The sequence below is a fragment of the Hyaena hyaena genome, unplaced genomic scaffold (assembly GCF_003009895.1).
Source record: "Hyaena hyaena isolate Hyena2069 unplaced genomic scaffold, ASM300989v1 scaffold_16, whole genome shotgun sequence".
In the NCBI taxonomy this organism is placed as follows: domain Eukaryota; kingdom Metazoa; phylum Chordata; class Mammalia; order Carnivora; family Hyaenidae; genus Hyaena; species Hyaena hyaena.
Genome location: NW_024080650.1, coordinates 2,669,953 through 2,687,739, shown reverse-complemented (window position 1 = coordinate 2,687,739; position 17,787 = coordinate 2,669,953). Strand labels below are relative to the sequence as shown.

At 44.0% G+C, this 17,787-nt stretch overlaps 2 protein-coding genes across 3 annotated transcripts in view; both read right to left on the bottom strand.

Annotated features, from left to right (window-relative positions):
- SHLD1 (shieldin complex subunit 1) overlaps window positions 1-17,787 on the bottom strand; it is an 87,047-nt gene that overhangs the window by 26,291 nt on the left and 42,969 nt on the right. The gene's annotated exons all lie outside the window — the stretch shown is intronic.
- On the bottom strand, window positions 47-935 carry LOC120226530 (ribonuclease P protein subunit p30-like). The gene has a single exon (XM_039224714.1). The coding sequence runs from the start codon at window positions 933-935 to the stop codon at window positions 129-131; it is 807 nt and encodes a 268-aa protein (XP_039080645.1). The 3' UTR covers window positions 47-128.

Genomic DNA, 17,787 nt, shown 5'->3' with positions numbered 1-17,787 from the left:
ATCTCTAACTCTTTTTTTTTTTTTTTTTTTTTTTTTAAATAGCAAAGCATACAAAGCTTTTATTTCTGTCGTGGCTGATGGACTACCAAAGAGAGGAGGGGGTGTCAACAAGGACTGGGGGATTCTTTTCAGCCCTCACACTTGGCTTTCTTGCAAGCTGGAAGAGAATCATCATCTGCTTCTGAGGGCCGAGCTTTCTTCACTGTGGAAATAATTCCAAAAGCAGTTTTTCTAGTTTCTCCATGTAGAAGCGCCGCTCGGCAGTTGGTGGACACGGCTGCCCTGGCATCACTCTCGGACAGCCCGAACAGCAACCCTAAGTTCGCCACATCGTATGGGCCTCTTATTTCTAACTGCTTTTCTGCAGCACTGGATATAATTACATTCTTTCCTTTGCAGACCTGCATCAAATTGAGGGCATTGGAAATTGTATACCTTCTCATTGTGGAATCTTTGATGGCTGGGCTATAGACAAGTTCAAAACCCACACCTCGGTCAATTGCCACATTAATAGGGGGTCTTTTGAAGTAAAATGGTAGTTTCTCTGTTACAGTTATGCAGACTAAATCCACATCTAAATGTGTACAAGCAACATGAAAAAGTTTTTCTGTCTTTGGAAAAACTGCAACGATATCATACAGCCGGACTCTTGAAGACGTTGCTCTCAAAACATTGCAGTGAGATGGATCCGAAACGATAATTGTCAGTCTAGTTAAAACTTTAATCGGTCTTGATTTTCCCTGTACAACTGGCAAAGTTGTAAAGAGTTCAGACACAGCTACTGGTTTTTCAATTTCCTGTTTCTTTTCCTTAAATTCAACAACATGATTGATGGCAACAACTGAATAGCCCAGGTGAGCGGCGTTCTCCACCAGCCTACGCAGCGCCTTCAAGTCGGAACCCGCTCTTAGGTCCAAATCCGCGAACACCGCCATGCTGAACTGTAACCATCTCTAACTCTACCTACACCCTCAAAGAGCCTCTTGGTATCATTTTTCATGTGTCAAACTGGCAGGATAGCCTCTTGATCCCCCAGCCCTCCTAGTCACCTCCCCCTGAGAGCCTTCCACCCTCGTGCTGCCATTGGCTAGGTCGCTCTCCAGGCCTGCTCCTCAGGTAGTGGCTTAGGTGTTCCCTCTGTCACTCTCCTGAATTACTTGTATTATTTCTATGATGATTTCCTCTGCCCCATTTTTCTGGGTTTTTTGGGGGTATGTGTATTTCTTCTGTTTCATCATTGTCTCTGTTTCTTCTAAGTTCTTCATTTCTTATTAGTCTTGGTCTCTATGTGTTGTGATGGAGGATTCCTGGAAATATCTGGTGATTTTTGGCTATGTGTTCATAACTTAAGGGTATGGAATGAAAAAGCTAATTTGCAGCTCTTGCTATATGTATCGCTTATAGGCTGGTGGACTTTATATAGGACAACTGATAATTCATTCAGATTTTCCAGAGATAGATCCCCTCATCTCCAAACTGGCCAGAATGATGGATGAAGATGCTGGGTTTTTTTCTTAACTTTTTGAAGTTTTATTCATTTTGAGAGAGAGAGAGAGCATGAGCAGGGGAGGGGCAGAGAGAACGGGAGAGACAGAGAATCCTAAGCAGTCTCTGCACTGTTAGCGCAGAGCCTACATGGGGCTTGAACCCAAGAAATGTGGGATCATGCCCAGAGCCAAAACCGGGAGTTGGACACTCAACTGACTGAGCCACTCAGGCACCGCAAAGATCCTGTTTTAGACAGGAAGGTCCAGAAAGTCCTCTTGGAAGAGGTGGCATTTAACCAGAGCCATAAATGCAACGAGGGAGGAAGCAATGCGAATATCTGAGCAGCTAGGTTCCAGATGGAGGAAATGGCAAATGCAGGATCCCTGAGATGGGAACAGGTTTAACAAGGATAAAAAACAGCCAGGAGGCCAATGGGGCCAGAGCCCAGTGAGCAAGGAGGAAACAGAAGGAACCATGTGCATTTATAATGTATGGAAACAATTTTCCTCACAGACCTTGTTGGAGACTTTAAAAGCCTAATATTAAAATATTTAGTGATATCTTATAAAAACTAATCTGAATCATTTTTAAATATTTGACATCAAACAAAAAAATCACTATGACTTGCCTTTTGTGTTTAATCAGGCAGGCTAATGGTTATGTGAAATTATTTATCACTGTCCAACCCCGTGAAGACTGTAGAATATAAAAAAATCTATACCTCATAAACGCACTAGAGACTCTCTGAATAAGATAGAAATCTGTACACACGTCTGAGCTAAATCAAACTAAGCAGCTCATGTTGTTGAGAGAAATCAAAAGCTTAAAAAAAAAACCCAAGGAGTTGCCAAGGCAACGAGAAAATCATTTGACAGAAAATACAGTTTCCATCTCAAGCACATTCACATTGAGAAGCCAAGTATCTTCTGGCCATGCTCTGGAGGTTTTATGCAACTTTTATCTAGTCATTTGTGGAGATGGGGCAAGACTTGAAAACCCACAGCACCAGGACCTTGGACACAGCTAGATGGCCGGGCAACTCGCTAGTAAAAAGCCAGTCAGGAGAGTGACAGTAAACCCAGTGGTTCGCAGGCTAAGGCACGAGAACTCTTTTCTTCTCTTGAAAGCATTCTGCCACTTTTCCTGTATTCTCCAATGTTCCAGAGAGCTCTCATTTATGAGCTAGACACCAAATGGTTACTAAGAGCCGAGAAGGTCACATAGCTGGCTGGGCGGCTTCCAAATCCTTCTCCCTGAGTTTCTGTAATTTCAAAGAGTGACTCAGAGCTGACTTTAAATACCATCTGTGCTCCTCACTGGGCATCGTGCTCAAAGCCCTGCCACTGGCACACTGCCAAATGTGGTCTCGACTCTCCCTTCTCTGGCCTTCTCTACCTGGAGACTCTACTGCCTCTGGGGGACCCTGTGCCCTTGCCCCTCACCCCTGGTCCCCAGGTGGAGCTGGCCAGGCCCTCCCCCGGGGCCCACAGTGCTCAGTACACGGTACTCGGCGTCTCTTTCCTCATACTACAAACAGTTTGTGCGCGGCTGTCCAATTGTGACTTCCTAGACATAGGGTCCCTGTCCCATCTCAAGTGGGACACCAGGGCTGAGGTAACTGGTTGTAGTGAATCAGAAAAAATGAATCAATATCCTGCCCTAGGTTTTAATGGGGAGGGACAATCCCAAATCACTATCAACACAACTAGCAGGAAGCATCTGAAGGCTGGTAGGTGGTGGAGGGAGGCAACCGTGTCTGGTCCCAGCTCAGACCCTTGCTGGTGAGACCCCTGACCTCTCCTTTTCTGAACGGCGTCTGCAGAACACCACCTGCGTCCTGAGAGATGGAAGGAGGTGTTCATGAAAAGGGGGACTTGGTTTTCAATAAGCTCAAGAAGACAGGGTTAAAAATATTAACTGGGTTTATTTTGCCGTAGGCCTCTGCACAGTGGTATCTCACCCACAGAACTGGAGGAGAATGAAACGAAGCAAAACGGGGAAGCATGACTGAGTGCTTGATAAATGCTAACTATTGTTTTCATTATTGTTACCCTTGTCATCCATCTATATTCAGTAGATTTTTCTTCCTAATGATTACACATTATTTTAATTTAAAAAGGAGAAAACAACCCTCTCCCCCCAAAAAACCAAGAAACCCATTTTACTCAAAGAATTAGCTGAAACAGAACGCAACCAAGCTGGATAAGTTCATAATATATATATTTTTTCTGTATCATGATAGAATTGATCCCATTCCCAGTTATTCCTCTGCATTAAAGTTATACACTGTTGGGGCGCCTGGGTGGCTTAGTCGGTTAAGCGTCCGACTTTCGCTTAGGTCATGATCTCACGGTTTGTGGGTTCGAGCCGTGCGTCGGGCTCTGTGCTGACTGCCAGCTCAGAGCCTGGAGCCTGCTTCAGTCTGTGACTCCCTCTCTCTCTGACCCTCCCCTGCTCACGCTGTCTCTCTCTCTCTCTCCTAGAAATAAATAAAACATTAAAAAAAAAATAAAGTTATACACTGTTAATTTCCCCGTCAAACATTTTTTATTTAACTTCAGAAACTCATGTTTGAAGAAAAGGACTCACGGGATAGGAGAACCACTCACCCAGAGTGGCTCCACCATACATACACCTCCCTCCTGGTAGGCAGCTCAGTTCTGGGCCTCCAGGAGAAGGCTCCGACATGAGTGGGAACTGTCCATTTGCCTCTCCAAACGTTGAGCATTGCCTGTCCCATAAAAACATAAACATCATGTCCATGAACTTGCCCTCAGCAGGTATCTGCATTCCAAAGGTCACCAACTTGAAGGTGATCAAATGTAAACATACATGAAGTCTTGTCTCCTCAAGGCCAAGGACAGCAGGTGCATCTTACATGAAGATTACAGAGCCACTTCAGGTAACTGAACATAGGCCAAGAGTTAGTCACGATGGAAATGGTAAAGGTGCAAATCTAAACTATGTATATTTCTCTTCTCTTTTCTATAACTATTTTGGTAACTAGATTTTCTAAAATTATTCTCTCTCTCTCTCTCTCTGTTTCTCTGTCTCTGTCTCTCTGTCACACATACCATACAGCAGGGGACTCACTTTAGATGGATTCTGATCAGGACAATCATTTATAACAACACAGTTAAGCACAGGCTGAGAGATAATGCAAATGTCACATGGGGCCCAACCAGAGCAGAGCTGAACAACCTAAACAATGTGCCTATTAAGGTATTTCAAAGGTCAAGAGAAAGAGTCTGTCAGTATTACAGGGATGATTTTTCTTCTTACCAATGAGTAATCTCCTTTAAGTAAATATCACTTAAATACTTAAGGAGTCTGAAGAGAAACTAGGGACAAAGCTTTGAGGAGTCTGGAGGAAACAACCAGAAGTCAAGAAGGAGAGAAGCACAGGAGTCTATTTTAGGAGAAAAAGCAAGAGTGCAAACAGCACATGGCGTGTGCATCCAGGCGCATGACAGATGGGGAGCTCTGGGTCATGACAAGGAAGACAGGCATGTCAGCCACGCAGCACTGGTGGAGGGAAGGTGATCACCCTCTGGTTCCAGAAACAGAAAGCACAGGTCAGCCTAGGACAAAAGCCCAGGAATCTCTACCTGGAGAGGCAACTCTTCTGTTCAGATTCTCAGGCAGAGAAATAGGATTAATAGGATTTTCAAGGTCTGGAAGATACTGAAGTCTAAGACATTTAAAAGCTCTCATCCCGCTTTCGGGATGATATTGAGGACAGCAATATTAGTAAACATAACAGTTCTATCCTGGGAAAAACTCTAAGTTCTTTTTAGAGATTTGGAGTATAATGCGTGCACCAGCCAAGCTAATCTAAAAAATTTAAGCAGGAGATAAGAGAAGCCTGAGTTACATCTTATGTTATACTATCCTGTAGCAAGGCATGAAAGCCGGGCTCTTAAGCTAAGACACACCTTAGCATATTCAGAGTAAGGAAAACTGAGGCAGTAACACACACAGTTTCTAAACTACCTCAATATCTTAATATTCTTTAAATATGTGAAGCAGTAAAAAAGAAAGGAAGGAAGGAAGGAAGGAAGGAAGGAAGGAAGGAAGGAAGGAAGGAAGGAAGGAAGGGAGAAAGAAAAAGAAAGAAAGAAAGGAAGGAAGGAAGGAAGGAAGGAAGGAAGGAAGGAAGGAAGGAAGGAAGGAAGGAAGGAAGAGAAAACTTGGAGCAGTTTCTATCCTGGACTCACTCCCATCACTCACCAGAAATGAAAGAAAGCAGAGGGGAGGGCAGGGAGCATGAAAGCAATGACATTATAGCAAAAGCAAAAGAAAAAACACAGCAAAATAGTAAGAGTTTTTCTTCTGAGCGGAAGGATTATGGGCATTTCAATTTTACTTCTGCATGCTTTTTTGTACTTTCCAATCATGTAAACAAGAAAATGTTACAGAGAGAGAAAAAGAAAGATATCAAAGGGATTCAAGAAATCAAATTGAGATGATTTAAAGCAACACGATTATTGCCCCTTAATCTACCCCCAAAACCAAGAGCATACTGTACACGCTGTATGTTAGCCAATTTGACAATAAATTATATTTAAAAAAAAGCAAATGCTTGCTCTGCCTTAGGCAGAGTCTCTGTTCATCTTCTTGTTTCTTCAAGAGCAATGATCATTTGACTGATATTTATCAAACGTCCACAAATGCCTGACCCCGGATGGAGAAATGAAAGGTAGAGCTGGTGGCCTTGATAAACTCGCAGTCAAGAAAGAATCAAAAGAAATGAAACGCCTAGAATACTATTAACTCCTAACCAGTTGTGATGATGGCTGAAATCAGAGCTTATAAGAGAACAGAGGTCAGAGGTGCCATAAAGATTTCACTGAACTGGGAAACCAGAGCTGGCCCCTAAAGGAACCGGGGGTTTGGATAAGCTCCTGTAGTTCTCAAAAAAAAAAAAAAAAAAAAAAAAAAAAAAAATCACAGCTAGGTTAAAGTGTCCCAGTGGTTTCATTTGGTAGAGAATATGCTTCTGCCTAAAGACAATGCAGTACAGTACTTGTGTGCCCACTTCTTTTTTTGGAATCAGGATCTTTTTCTAATATCTCCAGTATATAAGCTTTGTAAAGAGTCCTGTTATTTCAAACCTCAAGTTTAATTTCCTCTCCAGAACATTTCTTTTTCAGAATATTAAACGTCAGAAAAAAGGCAGATGAAAAGATTACTCAGCAATGATAGAGCTTAAATAAATTAAGGCTCCCAGGCTGTGTCGCTTCTTCCCGTTTCCAAAAAGTAATCTTTTTTGAGGATATTAAATATCATCATTTGTGACCTTTAAAGAGAACTCCCTGAAGCCGTTCATTCATAATAAAATCTGGTTAGACCATCACAATAGTCAATAACATAAAAATGATGCCAATTTTCAATTACAAGACCTGATGATGCCCTATGACACATTTTCAAGAGTGCTGATTAGATTTTAAATGGTCCAAATAACAATCAAATATATTTTGTTTGGCACCATCAGATTAATAAACTACAAATAAACACAATCAGGAGAGAAATGAGAAATAGAATAATTTCAGGAAAAAAAAATCCCCCCAATACATTATACTCCCTATGGAGACTGAAGGAAAAGGGAATTTGTTTTTGGTATAAGACTTGTTCCCGTACAAGTGGAGAGATGGCTGCTGTAATGATGGAGGGAGGGTCATAAAGAAATGACCCCCTTCAAGCCATAAGAAATGACTTGAAGGGTATGGAAACTAGAATCCCCACTCTTTTGGACTCCTGAGGTTATAACATGTCATGGAGTACTGTGACCAACACATTTATTCATTCAACAAACATTTGTGAAGGATCTATTGTGTACCATACACTGTTCTAAGGTTTGGAGATTCTATGAAGAACAACACAGATATGGTCCCTGCCCTCATGGGGCTAAAGATCAAGAAGAGGAGATAAGACAAGGAGTAAATGACTACACAGATAAATTCTAAAAGGTGACATAAGAGGACCCCCAAAGAATATGACAGCAACTAAAGCTGGATGCGGGGACAGGGGGTCAGAGAGTGACTTGGTTATGCACAACATAAGATATACTTAGCCAGTGTTAAATATGTGGAATCTAGGGGCAACTGGGTGGCTCAGTCGGTTAAGCGTCCAACTCTGGATTTTGGCTCAGGTCATAATCTCATAGTTCCATGGGATCGAGCCCTGCATCAGGCTCTGCACTGACAGCATGGAGCTGTCCCCTCCAGCTCCTGGGTGTGCTCTCTCTCTCTCTCTCTCAAATATAAATAAACTTAAAATATAAAAATAAATAAAATATTCTGAATCCATTATTCATAACTAACACTGTCCTTAGCCAGGTAAATGGTATTTTATTGCATCTTTCCACTAGTCATTTTAATGCAACTGTTTTGAATACTGATTTTTATTTCAACCACTTGGAGGCACCACAAAGGACTTCAGAGATGAGTATGGCACAGTCTTTCCTCAAAGAGAGGGTGATCTAGGCTACAGAGGAAGAGTCCCACAGATAAAGCTCTAAAGCACACGTGGTACGGCAAGAACACACGAGAGCTGGCCTTGCGGGAACCTAACAGGAGGCAGGGAACACCGTAGAGAACGAGGGTATCTGGACTGGATACTGTAAACATGCTGCACTTCTCCACATGTGTCGAAAAGCAGCACAAAGGTCGCAGTGTGTTTGCTGAGCCACCTGCAGACTGGCCGCGTGGCAGGGTTGGAGACCACAGCGGTAGGTATGGGGCAGGGCTCTGCGGGTCTTCCAAGTGTGAGGGCCAGACCGCCCCACCAGCCATGACTCCAGCTGAGTGGGGGCCGCAGACCAGGGGTCCTCGGGGCACTAGGCTGGAATTTTCCCCCTCCCCTCCCTGGTCTAGATCCACTCTCCAGCTGGCTCCGCCCTGCTCTGCCCAGGGAGGTGAGTCCATGCACTGCATAGATCGGTGTCTTGGATCTGGGAACCAGGGGGCGGCGCTTGGCAGGAGATGCAAGGAGGGAAAAAGGTGAGGTGGGATTCCTCACCTCCCTGCCTCTCTTCCAGGGCAGTTGCCACAGGCTGGCTGCATCCCTCTACCAAGCTCACTGGCCCCTCCCAGCCAGTCCTCTCAGCACAGCTCCTGTGAGCATGCTCTCTCAGGAATTCTAGGCCCGGGCACTGTGCTTCCCCTGTGGTCTCCTCATGCCTGCTCACACCTTGTTCCATGGTCTCTTTATTAAGTTTTCCTCAAATTACCTGGTTGGACAGTGTTTTCTGTACCACCCCCAGGACCCGAACTGAAACAGTCATGCAGTGAGGATGCTAGGGAGGGGGTGCTGGTGGAGGCATGAGAGGCAGACGCAGAAAGGGAGTTGCCTGTGGGAGAGATGGGGACTGGGGGGCGGGAAGTCATGGTGATGGGGGAGGTGGCATGACAGACTAGCCACAGACTTACGGCACTTATGTGAAACCTAGCCGGTACCAGACACCATTCCACAGGCTTTAGCATAACTCACTAAACTCTTGTAACTTTCTTATGAAGCATCCCATTGAATGGATGAGGAAACTGAGGCACAGAGAGGCCTAGTGAGTTGCTCAAGGTTCCAAGCTACTTAAGTGTTGGAGCTCAGATTCAAACCCAGGGAGGTCTAGTACCAGAGTCCTGTTCTCAGCCTCTGTGCTAGACTGACCACTCTGGCTGGAGCAAAGAAACGGACTCCAGAATTCAAGACCTTGCAGGAGGCAAGACACTGGTGATGACATTCTTGGGACAGACACCTGTGTAGATTGCTGAAGTAAAGCTACTTGAAGAAAATCTTGCTACCCTACACAAACTGCCTCAGTGACAATGCAGAATCATGTACAGGTATCAGAATGGCAGAAATCCTAAGGAAAAAGAAAGACCACATCTAAATAAATTACAGTCACTCATGCTATAAGACCACACTTATATTCCTAAGAAACATTGTCAAAAAGCATATGCAAGTAGTTATTTCAATATGGGAAAAGGAGGGCTATGGTTACAGAGGAATGATAAAGCTAAATAATTTTTCTGTAGGAGCTTCGATAACAAAGAGTAATTACATTTCGTCACCCTCTGAAAATAGTAAATGGCTTGATCACAGACCAACAAAAGAGAACCTTGAACAGCACAGAAACATAACCTGCTGTCAAGTTCACACCCATCTACGATAAAGAAAAGCCCAGGGCTCCCTCCGATGGTGCCTAAATCAAAACCCGTAGTGGCCCAAAAAATGCAAACCATGCTTCCCACATGGACAGGTGCATAATACCCAGTTCTTGAGATGAAAGGTTCTGCCACAAGGGAAATTATCAGTCAGTGATGTTTGCATGAGAGTCTCTTGCAGCAGATAAGATCATGAAAACCAGTGTTCTGGAAAATGAGGAGCACCAGAGACAGGTGACAACAGCACGTCCCTCCCATTACTTGTTTTAAATGGCACCTCACCTTCCTAACTGAGGTTGTCTTCCTTTGGCCAGCGGAGCCAGCCCATCATGTTCCTATGAATATCAGAAATAGCTTCCACAGCAATCACTTTCCTTTCCTTCAGGAGAAAGAGGAGGGTAAATGCTCCCTGAGTCAGACTCCTGTAGTTTTCATTTGCACCGTGGGCTGCCAAGTGTGCCAGCCCAGCCGCGGCTGTAATGAGGAATCCAGTAACAAGCTCTTAAAAACGCCGGCTGGGGGCCTGCAGCTGCACGGTGGGTGTTTGGTAACAGCTACGACAGTACTGACTAGCCCCTGCCTTATTCTGTTCTTTCCTCTTGCTGGGGCCTGCACTCAGTGGAGACGGGCTACAGAAAATGGTTCATTTCTAGAGTTGGTCACTCAACATCCAGGACAGGTTGCTGTGATTATGTGTACGCTCAGCTCAGCTTTTCCATACAAGAGGAAGTAGCTGGTAGATGACACTTATTAATCAGTATGTTCCATACATTTGTACAACAGGAGCCAAGAAAAGCTGACGCTATTGCAAATATTTATCCTTTCATTAGTTTCAAAGGAGTGCACCCTCTCTTATGGGTACAGCAGATGGAGAGATTTGATGAAGCACTTTGGAAAGGACGTGGCTTAGCTAAGTGTACTGTTAATTTTTGAAACTTCGTATTTTTCTGATGCCTCAACACCCCCACCCCCCCTCCCCTCCCGCCCCACCCCCCCCAAGCATGCTGTGAGCATCTGCCCAGGCAACCAGGTATGCCAGTGTGATGAGACTGGTCCCTGCTCTGGTTCCTCTTGCTCTTCCCTGACTCTGACGGAGTGACACTTAGACACACCAGTAAAATCCCCTCCCACCTTTACCAGTGGACCCCACTGTGAAGACCACAAAGGCTCTTGCCCTTGGGTGCATAGCCTCAGCTCCCCACCTGCTTGGTTGAGTCTGCTCCCTGGCTGCTCCTCCCAGTGGCCCCCCTCCTCTGTGAATACAATAGGTCCTTTCATTTCATATGCCACTCCATAATTTCTGTGGTTGTGTTGGAATCATCCTTAAAGACCTCGTAAAGGAGGGGCGCCTGGGTAGCTCAGTCCGTTGAGCATCTGACTCTTGATTTTGGCTCAGATGATGATCTCAGGGTCATGGGATGGAGCCCCAAGTTAAGCTTGTGTTGAGCTCTGTGCTGAGCACAGAGCCTACTTAAGATTCTCTCTCTCTCTCTCTCTCTCTCTCTCTCTCTCTCTCCATCTGCCCCTCTCCCCTGCTCATGTGTGCTCTCTCTCAAATAATAATAATAATAATAATAATAACAATAATAATAAAAGAAGAAGAAGAAGATCCATAAGGGAAACTTACTCCCCTCACTTACTCCAGTGATTTTGGAAAGGAAGCTAAGGCCTCTAACGACCATGAAGACCAAGATATGTATACAGGCCACAGGGATTGATCCACAGTCTAGGTTTGACAAGTGCAATCTGAACATTAGGATTTGGAAAAGGCAATCTAAATTTTAGGATCTGCAAATAAAACTGGAAAGACACAAGCTCTAGTCCACATTGCAGAAAACTGGAGATTTCATGAGAAAATTGTTCCTAGATACTAGATACATTTTCCCTTAAAACATGCACACTTCATGGGGCACCTGGAAGGCTCAGTTGGTTAAGCCTCTGACTCTTGATCTCAGCCCACGTCTTGAGCTCAGGATCGTGAGTTCAAGCCCTGCATTGGGCCACATAAGAAAAAATTTGCAACCTTCATAACAACTAAAGAACCAGCTGTACTGATATATTAGGTGCAAGCTGAAAAACAAAATAGCTGTGTGTTCTGCTTGGTTAACAAATGTATAATTGTAACCCTTTCACGTGATCGAATTCAAGCTGTTTATAAAAAATAACAACAAAACAAATGATATTGGAGAAAACTGCCTTCCTACATAGAAATCTAGAATAGCAAGGTTGATGGATATCACAAATAAAGAAACCAATTCTTTACATGAAAAAAAAAAAGCAGTCTTCATCTTCTAAAGTCAAGATCCGAAGCCAGCCACCAAGAGCACCTCTGCTGGTCTGCTTCCCCCCACCTCACCACCCCACCCACTAGACAAAGGACAGCCCTGCCCCTGTCTACAAAGGCCCAGCCTGCGCTATTCTTAGCTGCCAGTGGTTCTTTACATTCTTCAGTTAAGGTTCACGTGGAGGAGAGCGTGCATTCACAGCCTGCTCCATTCTACTGCAAGTAGTAGCTCTGAAATAGTTCTCTCTTCTCTTTCACGTTGCTCTCCCTGAACCCCCCACCCCACCCCCAATCTAATTTCCCCTTCTCCGAGCACACAGCTAGGCTGCATTGGCCAGGCTCCTTTGCTGCCAAGTGTGGCCACATGACTTAAGTCCATAATAGCAGTGGTGGAGTGTATGTGGGGGGGACGGGAGGGGGGGGTCAGTGGTGGGGGAAGGGACAGCCTGGCTGGGCAGGATTGGAGAGAAATTGGGAAGGAAAGAATGGAGAGAGTGAGTATGGACAAATTAGACACATCTTTCACAGCCCTTTGCTGGAAAAAGGAACAGAGAAGTGGGCCAGGAGCCCAAGAGCAATATGGGGTCAAGGGAGGACTTTTTTTTAAGATGAGGGACACTGCAGCATGTTTTATGTTGCTAAGAATAAACCAGTCAAGAGGGAAAAATCAAAAACGCAGGAGAGAGGAGATAAGCGGAGGTGTAATATACGTGACTTGGAGAGAGGAGATGGGGACAGAATAGGTTAGGAAGGACCGGCCTTTAATAGGAGCAGAGACAACGTACCCACTCTAACAGATGGGGGCCTATGGGGACAGGGGCGGGTGTCAGGGCAATGAGAGTTTTTCTGTTTGAATATCCCAGTAAAATAAGAAGCAAGAAGCAAAGTTTGGGGCTGATGGGAGCTCCTGAGAAAAGGTAGAAACAGGGGCGCCTGGGTGGTTCAGTCGGTTAAGTGTCCAGCTCTTGGTTTTAGCTCAGGTCATGATCTCAAAGTTCATGGTTCAAGCCCCATGTTGGGCTCCACGCTGACAGCACAGAGCCTGCTTGGGATTCTCTCTCCCTCTCTCTCTGTCCCTCCCCATCTGTCTGTCTGTCTCTGTCTCTCTCTCTCTCTCAAAATAAATAAATAAACTTAAAAAGAATTAAAAAAAAAAAAAAGAAGAAGAGGTAGAAACAACCCAGTTTCCTCTAGACCTGGGCAACAAGCAGCCTCAGGCTGAACCCATGGGGGCACCAAAGCTCACCCTGAGGACTGCTGAGCCACTTTTCCTCTCTCTCTCTCTCTCTCTCTTTTTTCAAAAATTATTTATTTATATATCGTCACTGCAGGTCACATTCATGTTGTGAACTGCGACTTAGTTTTAGCAAAACAATATAATGCAGGGGCACCTGGGTAGCTCAGTCTGTTAAGCGTTGGACTTCGGCCCAGGTCACGATCTCATGATTCATGAGTTCAAGCATTGGGCTCTGAATCTGAATCTGAGTCTGCTTCAGATTCTGTGTCTCCTTCTCTCTCTGCCCCTCCCCTGCTCATGCTCTGTCCCAAAAATGAATACACATTTTAAAAAATTAAAAATATATATAATGCATAACATTAAATTAATGCTGTTTATTAGTTTTGTTGTTTACTATCTTGGCTTTAGAGCTGCATAAGCACCATAAGCCTAAGGCAGTTTTTGATCTTAAGTGTTCTCCACACACACACACACACACACACACACACACACACACACAGTTAACTATGTAAGGTGATGGATGTGTTACTTATTTTGATCTTGGTAATGATTTTACAACATATATAATCAAATCATCCTGTTGTACACTTTAGATACATACGATTTTGTCAACTGTTCTTCAGTAAAGCTATAAAAAAAATATTAAGCCCATTTCTAAGGAGCAAAAACAGTTGGGAGATGACAGCTTAGAAGCCAGGAGGGGACCAAAAAAGGCAAATCTCTCCAGAATCAAGACCAGGCAGAGAAAACCCACTAATCTTTTAACAGTACTTAAAAAACGAAAAGTCCTTGATCCAGTCACTCTCAACTTTCCGAGTAAACTCTTCCCACTCCAAGACAAAAATGCTGATGTCCCAATGGGAAATACAGACTGAAGACATTTACAAAGAACTGACAAGTAGAGAAATGTGCATGGCCAATATATATGAAAATATTGCATATATCATTCATATAGGCAGAAGATAGAATATAGATGCAGGGGCAGAGGAATGGGGAGTTAGCGGCTGATGGGGACAGTGTTTCAGTTTGGGGAGATAAAAAAGTTCTGGAGATGGATGGTGGTGGCCTACACCATATGTAAATGTAGTTAATGTCACTGAATTGTACACTTAACCAATGGCTAATATGGGAAATTTTATGTACTATGTGTTTTGCCACAACTTTCAGAATATTACATTTCTTTTTAAATGATTTGCAAATAAATACAAATCAAAACAATGAGATGACACTTTGAACCCATAGGGTATCCTCAGTGAGGACCCACAGTGGGCATCAATACTGGTAGAATGAGTAAATATTACCAGGATGTGGGGAGATGAGCTCCTTCCCAGCCTACTGGGTGGAGGATAAGCAGGTGTCATTTTCCCAGAGGGCCAAGGGACTCAAATAATTTAACCCTGTAATTTATCTGCCAGAAGTCTATTCTCAAAAAAGAATCAGGAGCTGGGCTCAGAATCCCTAAGCACATACCTATCAATCCACTACATGCTGGAAGGCCAGGAGGGTGCCATCAGTGGACAACTTGGAGGAATGCCAGATAGAGCATGAAACCCAAAGGCGCCACATACCCACACTCCACCCAGCTGAAAGAAGATGGTTCACAAAAAGTGAGTTTCCCAGCAGAAATCTGAAATGCCCTATAGTCAAAAGCAGGAGGAGCTGGAAGGAGAAAGGGTGGGAAAAAGGGCTGGGAGGAGGTGACATCTGATTGCATGTCACTTAAATGGATTAGTTGCCCCCTAACACACAGCACAAACCTGCAGCTTCTCAGAGTTGCCAGCTGTGGTGTGTGTGTGAGCAGGGTGCAACACAAAACACATGGGACATTCATGCTCATAGTGGCAATATTTGTAAGATGTGCATGTGACATGTGCATGCCCCTCAATGCAGCCATTCCACTTCTACGACCCTATTCTATAGAAGGAGAAAGAGGCACCCTGCAAAACTATGCTGAGAGTATGATTCTTCTTTGGTCAATAATAAAAAGCTACAAGTAAATCACAAAACTGGGAACAGTGCTTAATGATTACCTCCAGGTTTTAAAAACGAGACTGTGTTCTTCTCTGCATTGTTTTTTAAAGATATATGAAGGGGCACCTGGGTGGTCCAGCAGGGTAAGTGTCAGATTCCTGGTTTTGGCTCAGGTCATGATCTCATGGTTCTATGAGTTCAAGCCCCACGTCGGGCTCTGTACTCATGATGCAGAGCCTGCTTGGGATTCTCTCTCTCCCGCTCTCTCTCAAAATAAATTGATTAATTTAAAAAAAATAAAAAATAAAAACATAGGAAATATTCAAATGGGCAGGAACCATACAAAAGAAAATACAGCAAACCTCCCTGTACCCACCAACCAGAGTAAACTAATGTGAAGTTTTAAGACAATAAGTCATTAGATATATTTGAACACCATCTCAACTTCTTTCCACCCTTTTCCTTCTAGAGTTTCTTTCTCCTAAGCTTTCTTCTTTAAGTTTTTCTGTATTTATAATGAAAACCTATTACCCTCATTACAACCATAAGCCTTTGGAAAAAGCAGAAATGAATGTAAACAGGCATATCATTTGCACATTGCTCAGGATGTCTGAGAGGTTCTGGTAATTCCCCCCGACTACTTGTTATTGGAAAAACTGCTATTGTCAGGTACGTCCCCTTGCGTGCCATAGGATGGGTTCACTTAGGGCTCTTAGTTGAAATAAAATGCCATTTGGGAACGAGTAGCTTTCACATTTGAATGCCCAGGTGATTCTTCAATGGAACTCTAGCTGATAAAATGTCCGTTGCAACACGACTTAGCCAAGAGGTCCTCTACTCATTACCTTTCTTGCTAGTCCCACCACTTTGGTACTGTTACGGAATTTAATGTCCAACTTAATGTGACTTGCTCGAGACCAGACCCCAGGTCTCATATGGGGGAGAATAAAGGAAGGGCTCCACGAACAAGATGGGACTGGATCCCTTTCTTGCCCTTTTTGGAAAATGAGCTCTAAAAGGAGCATAGACCATGGCCTGGAGAAGGTATTCCCAGGATATTCCACTGAAGAAAGATCCCCTCCTCAGATTTCCCACAACTTAAGCCTGGTCAGTGCCTCCATCAGTGAACAAAACAGATGGTACTTTTCCTTTGTATTGGATCACTGGTCTTATTCAGGCTGAGATTTATTCATGCAGACTCGAAAGTCTTTTGGTGATCAGTCCCTGCCTCTCAGGTGTCAGCTCTTTGACTGTATAATATGACACAGAATTGTACAATTGGCCTCATTGCTGAGACTTAGGGACGGACACACACACATACACATACACACACACACACACACACACACACACACACACCCCTATGGCTCTGGGTTTTCACTTTAATATCTCTCAAGAAGATAAATAATAAAAGCAGTAAATATTGAAGCACCTGAGCCAACATGATAGACTTTTAAATGAAATTTTGCCTGACCAACAGCCCATGTGGTAGCCAGCATCCAAGATGGCCCCCAAGGATGGGCCTCTCCTGATATCCACACTCTTGTGTAGTCTCCTCTACACACAACGCTGTAGCAGGGTTGGTCTGTGTGACCCATGGAATAGGCAGGAGAGATGGTCTGTCACTTCTAAGATTAGGTTTTGAGAGGCACTGTGGCTTCTGTTTTGAACCCCTCCCCCTCCAACTCTCTCTCTCCTCACTCGGACAGAAGTCAACTGCCTTGTCTGGAGGACAAGCAGCCCTGTGATGAGGCTCACGTGGACAGCTCAACACTCCAGCCAAGAGTCACATGAGTGGTTCTTCTTGGAAGCAGATTTTCTAGCATTAGCCAAGACTTCACCTGGATTGCAACCTCATGAGACCCTGAGCCTCCAGCTAAGTCACCCAGACTTCTGCCCCCAGAAGCCATGAGATAATAAATGTTTTATTGGTTTAAGCCACTGAGTCTTGGGATAATTTGTTATTACTCCCGATAGATAACTAAGCTTCCTACCCCTCAATATCCAGCATGTTCTAACGGTAACTATAGTTTTACTACACTATATTTTAGAGGTTAAAAAATGTTGGCTACAGACTTTCAATAAATTTTAAAGTCCCTTATTTAATATATTCATAATTGATGGATCCATATATATTTCAGTTTTCTCTGTTTATTGAACTCAGATAGTAAAAGAATTTTCAAAGGCCTCCAAATTGCTGCCATAACATTCAATACCCAAGTAAATTGTGTATTTCAAAGAAGGATTAGGAAGGTCTTTATTTTACGAGGCTTGAGGGGAGCTGCCTTCCCAGCAGGCTCTCCCTGAACACCTGCTGAAATCCTCCATGCAGTGCTCAGACTGCTCCGATCTAGGACAACACATGGGCTCTTAGGTACGGCCTGGCTGGCCTTGTCTTCCCCGGTCTCTTTCTCTACAACACTGTAAATCAAAGGCTCTGGCTAGAGCTTGTACATCAAACGTGGAGATGAAAAGAAGACAAGACCAAAAGACATAAATAAAACCTTTCCCTGTGAGACAGAATGGCAGCTGGCTAAGCTATCACTGAATGTCAGCCTCAAGTAACATTTTCCCTTCTTGATTTTATGAACTTAGCCTGGTCTTTCACAGCTATTCTTTTTTAAGCCTACCCGTGACAAACAACT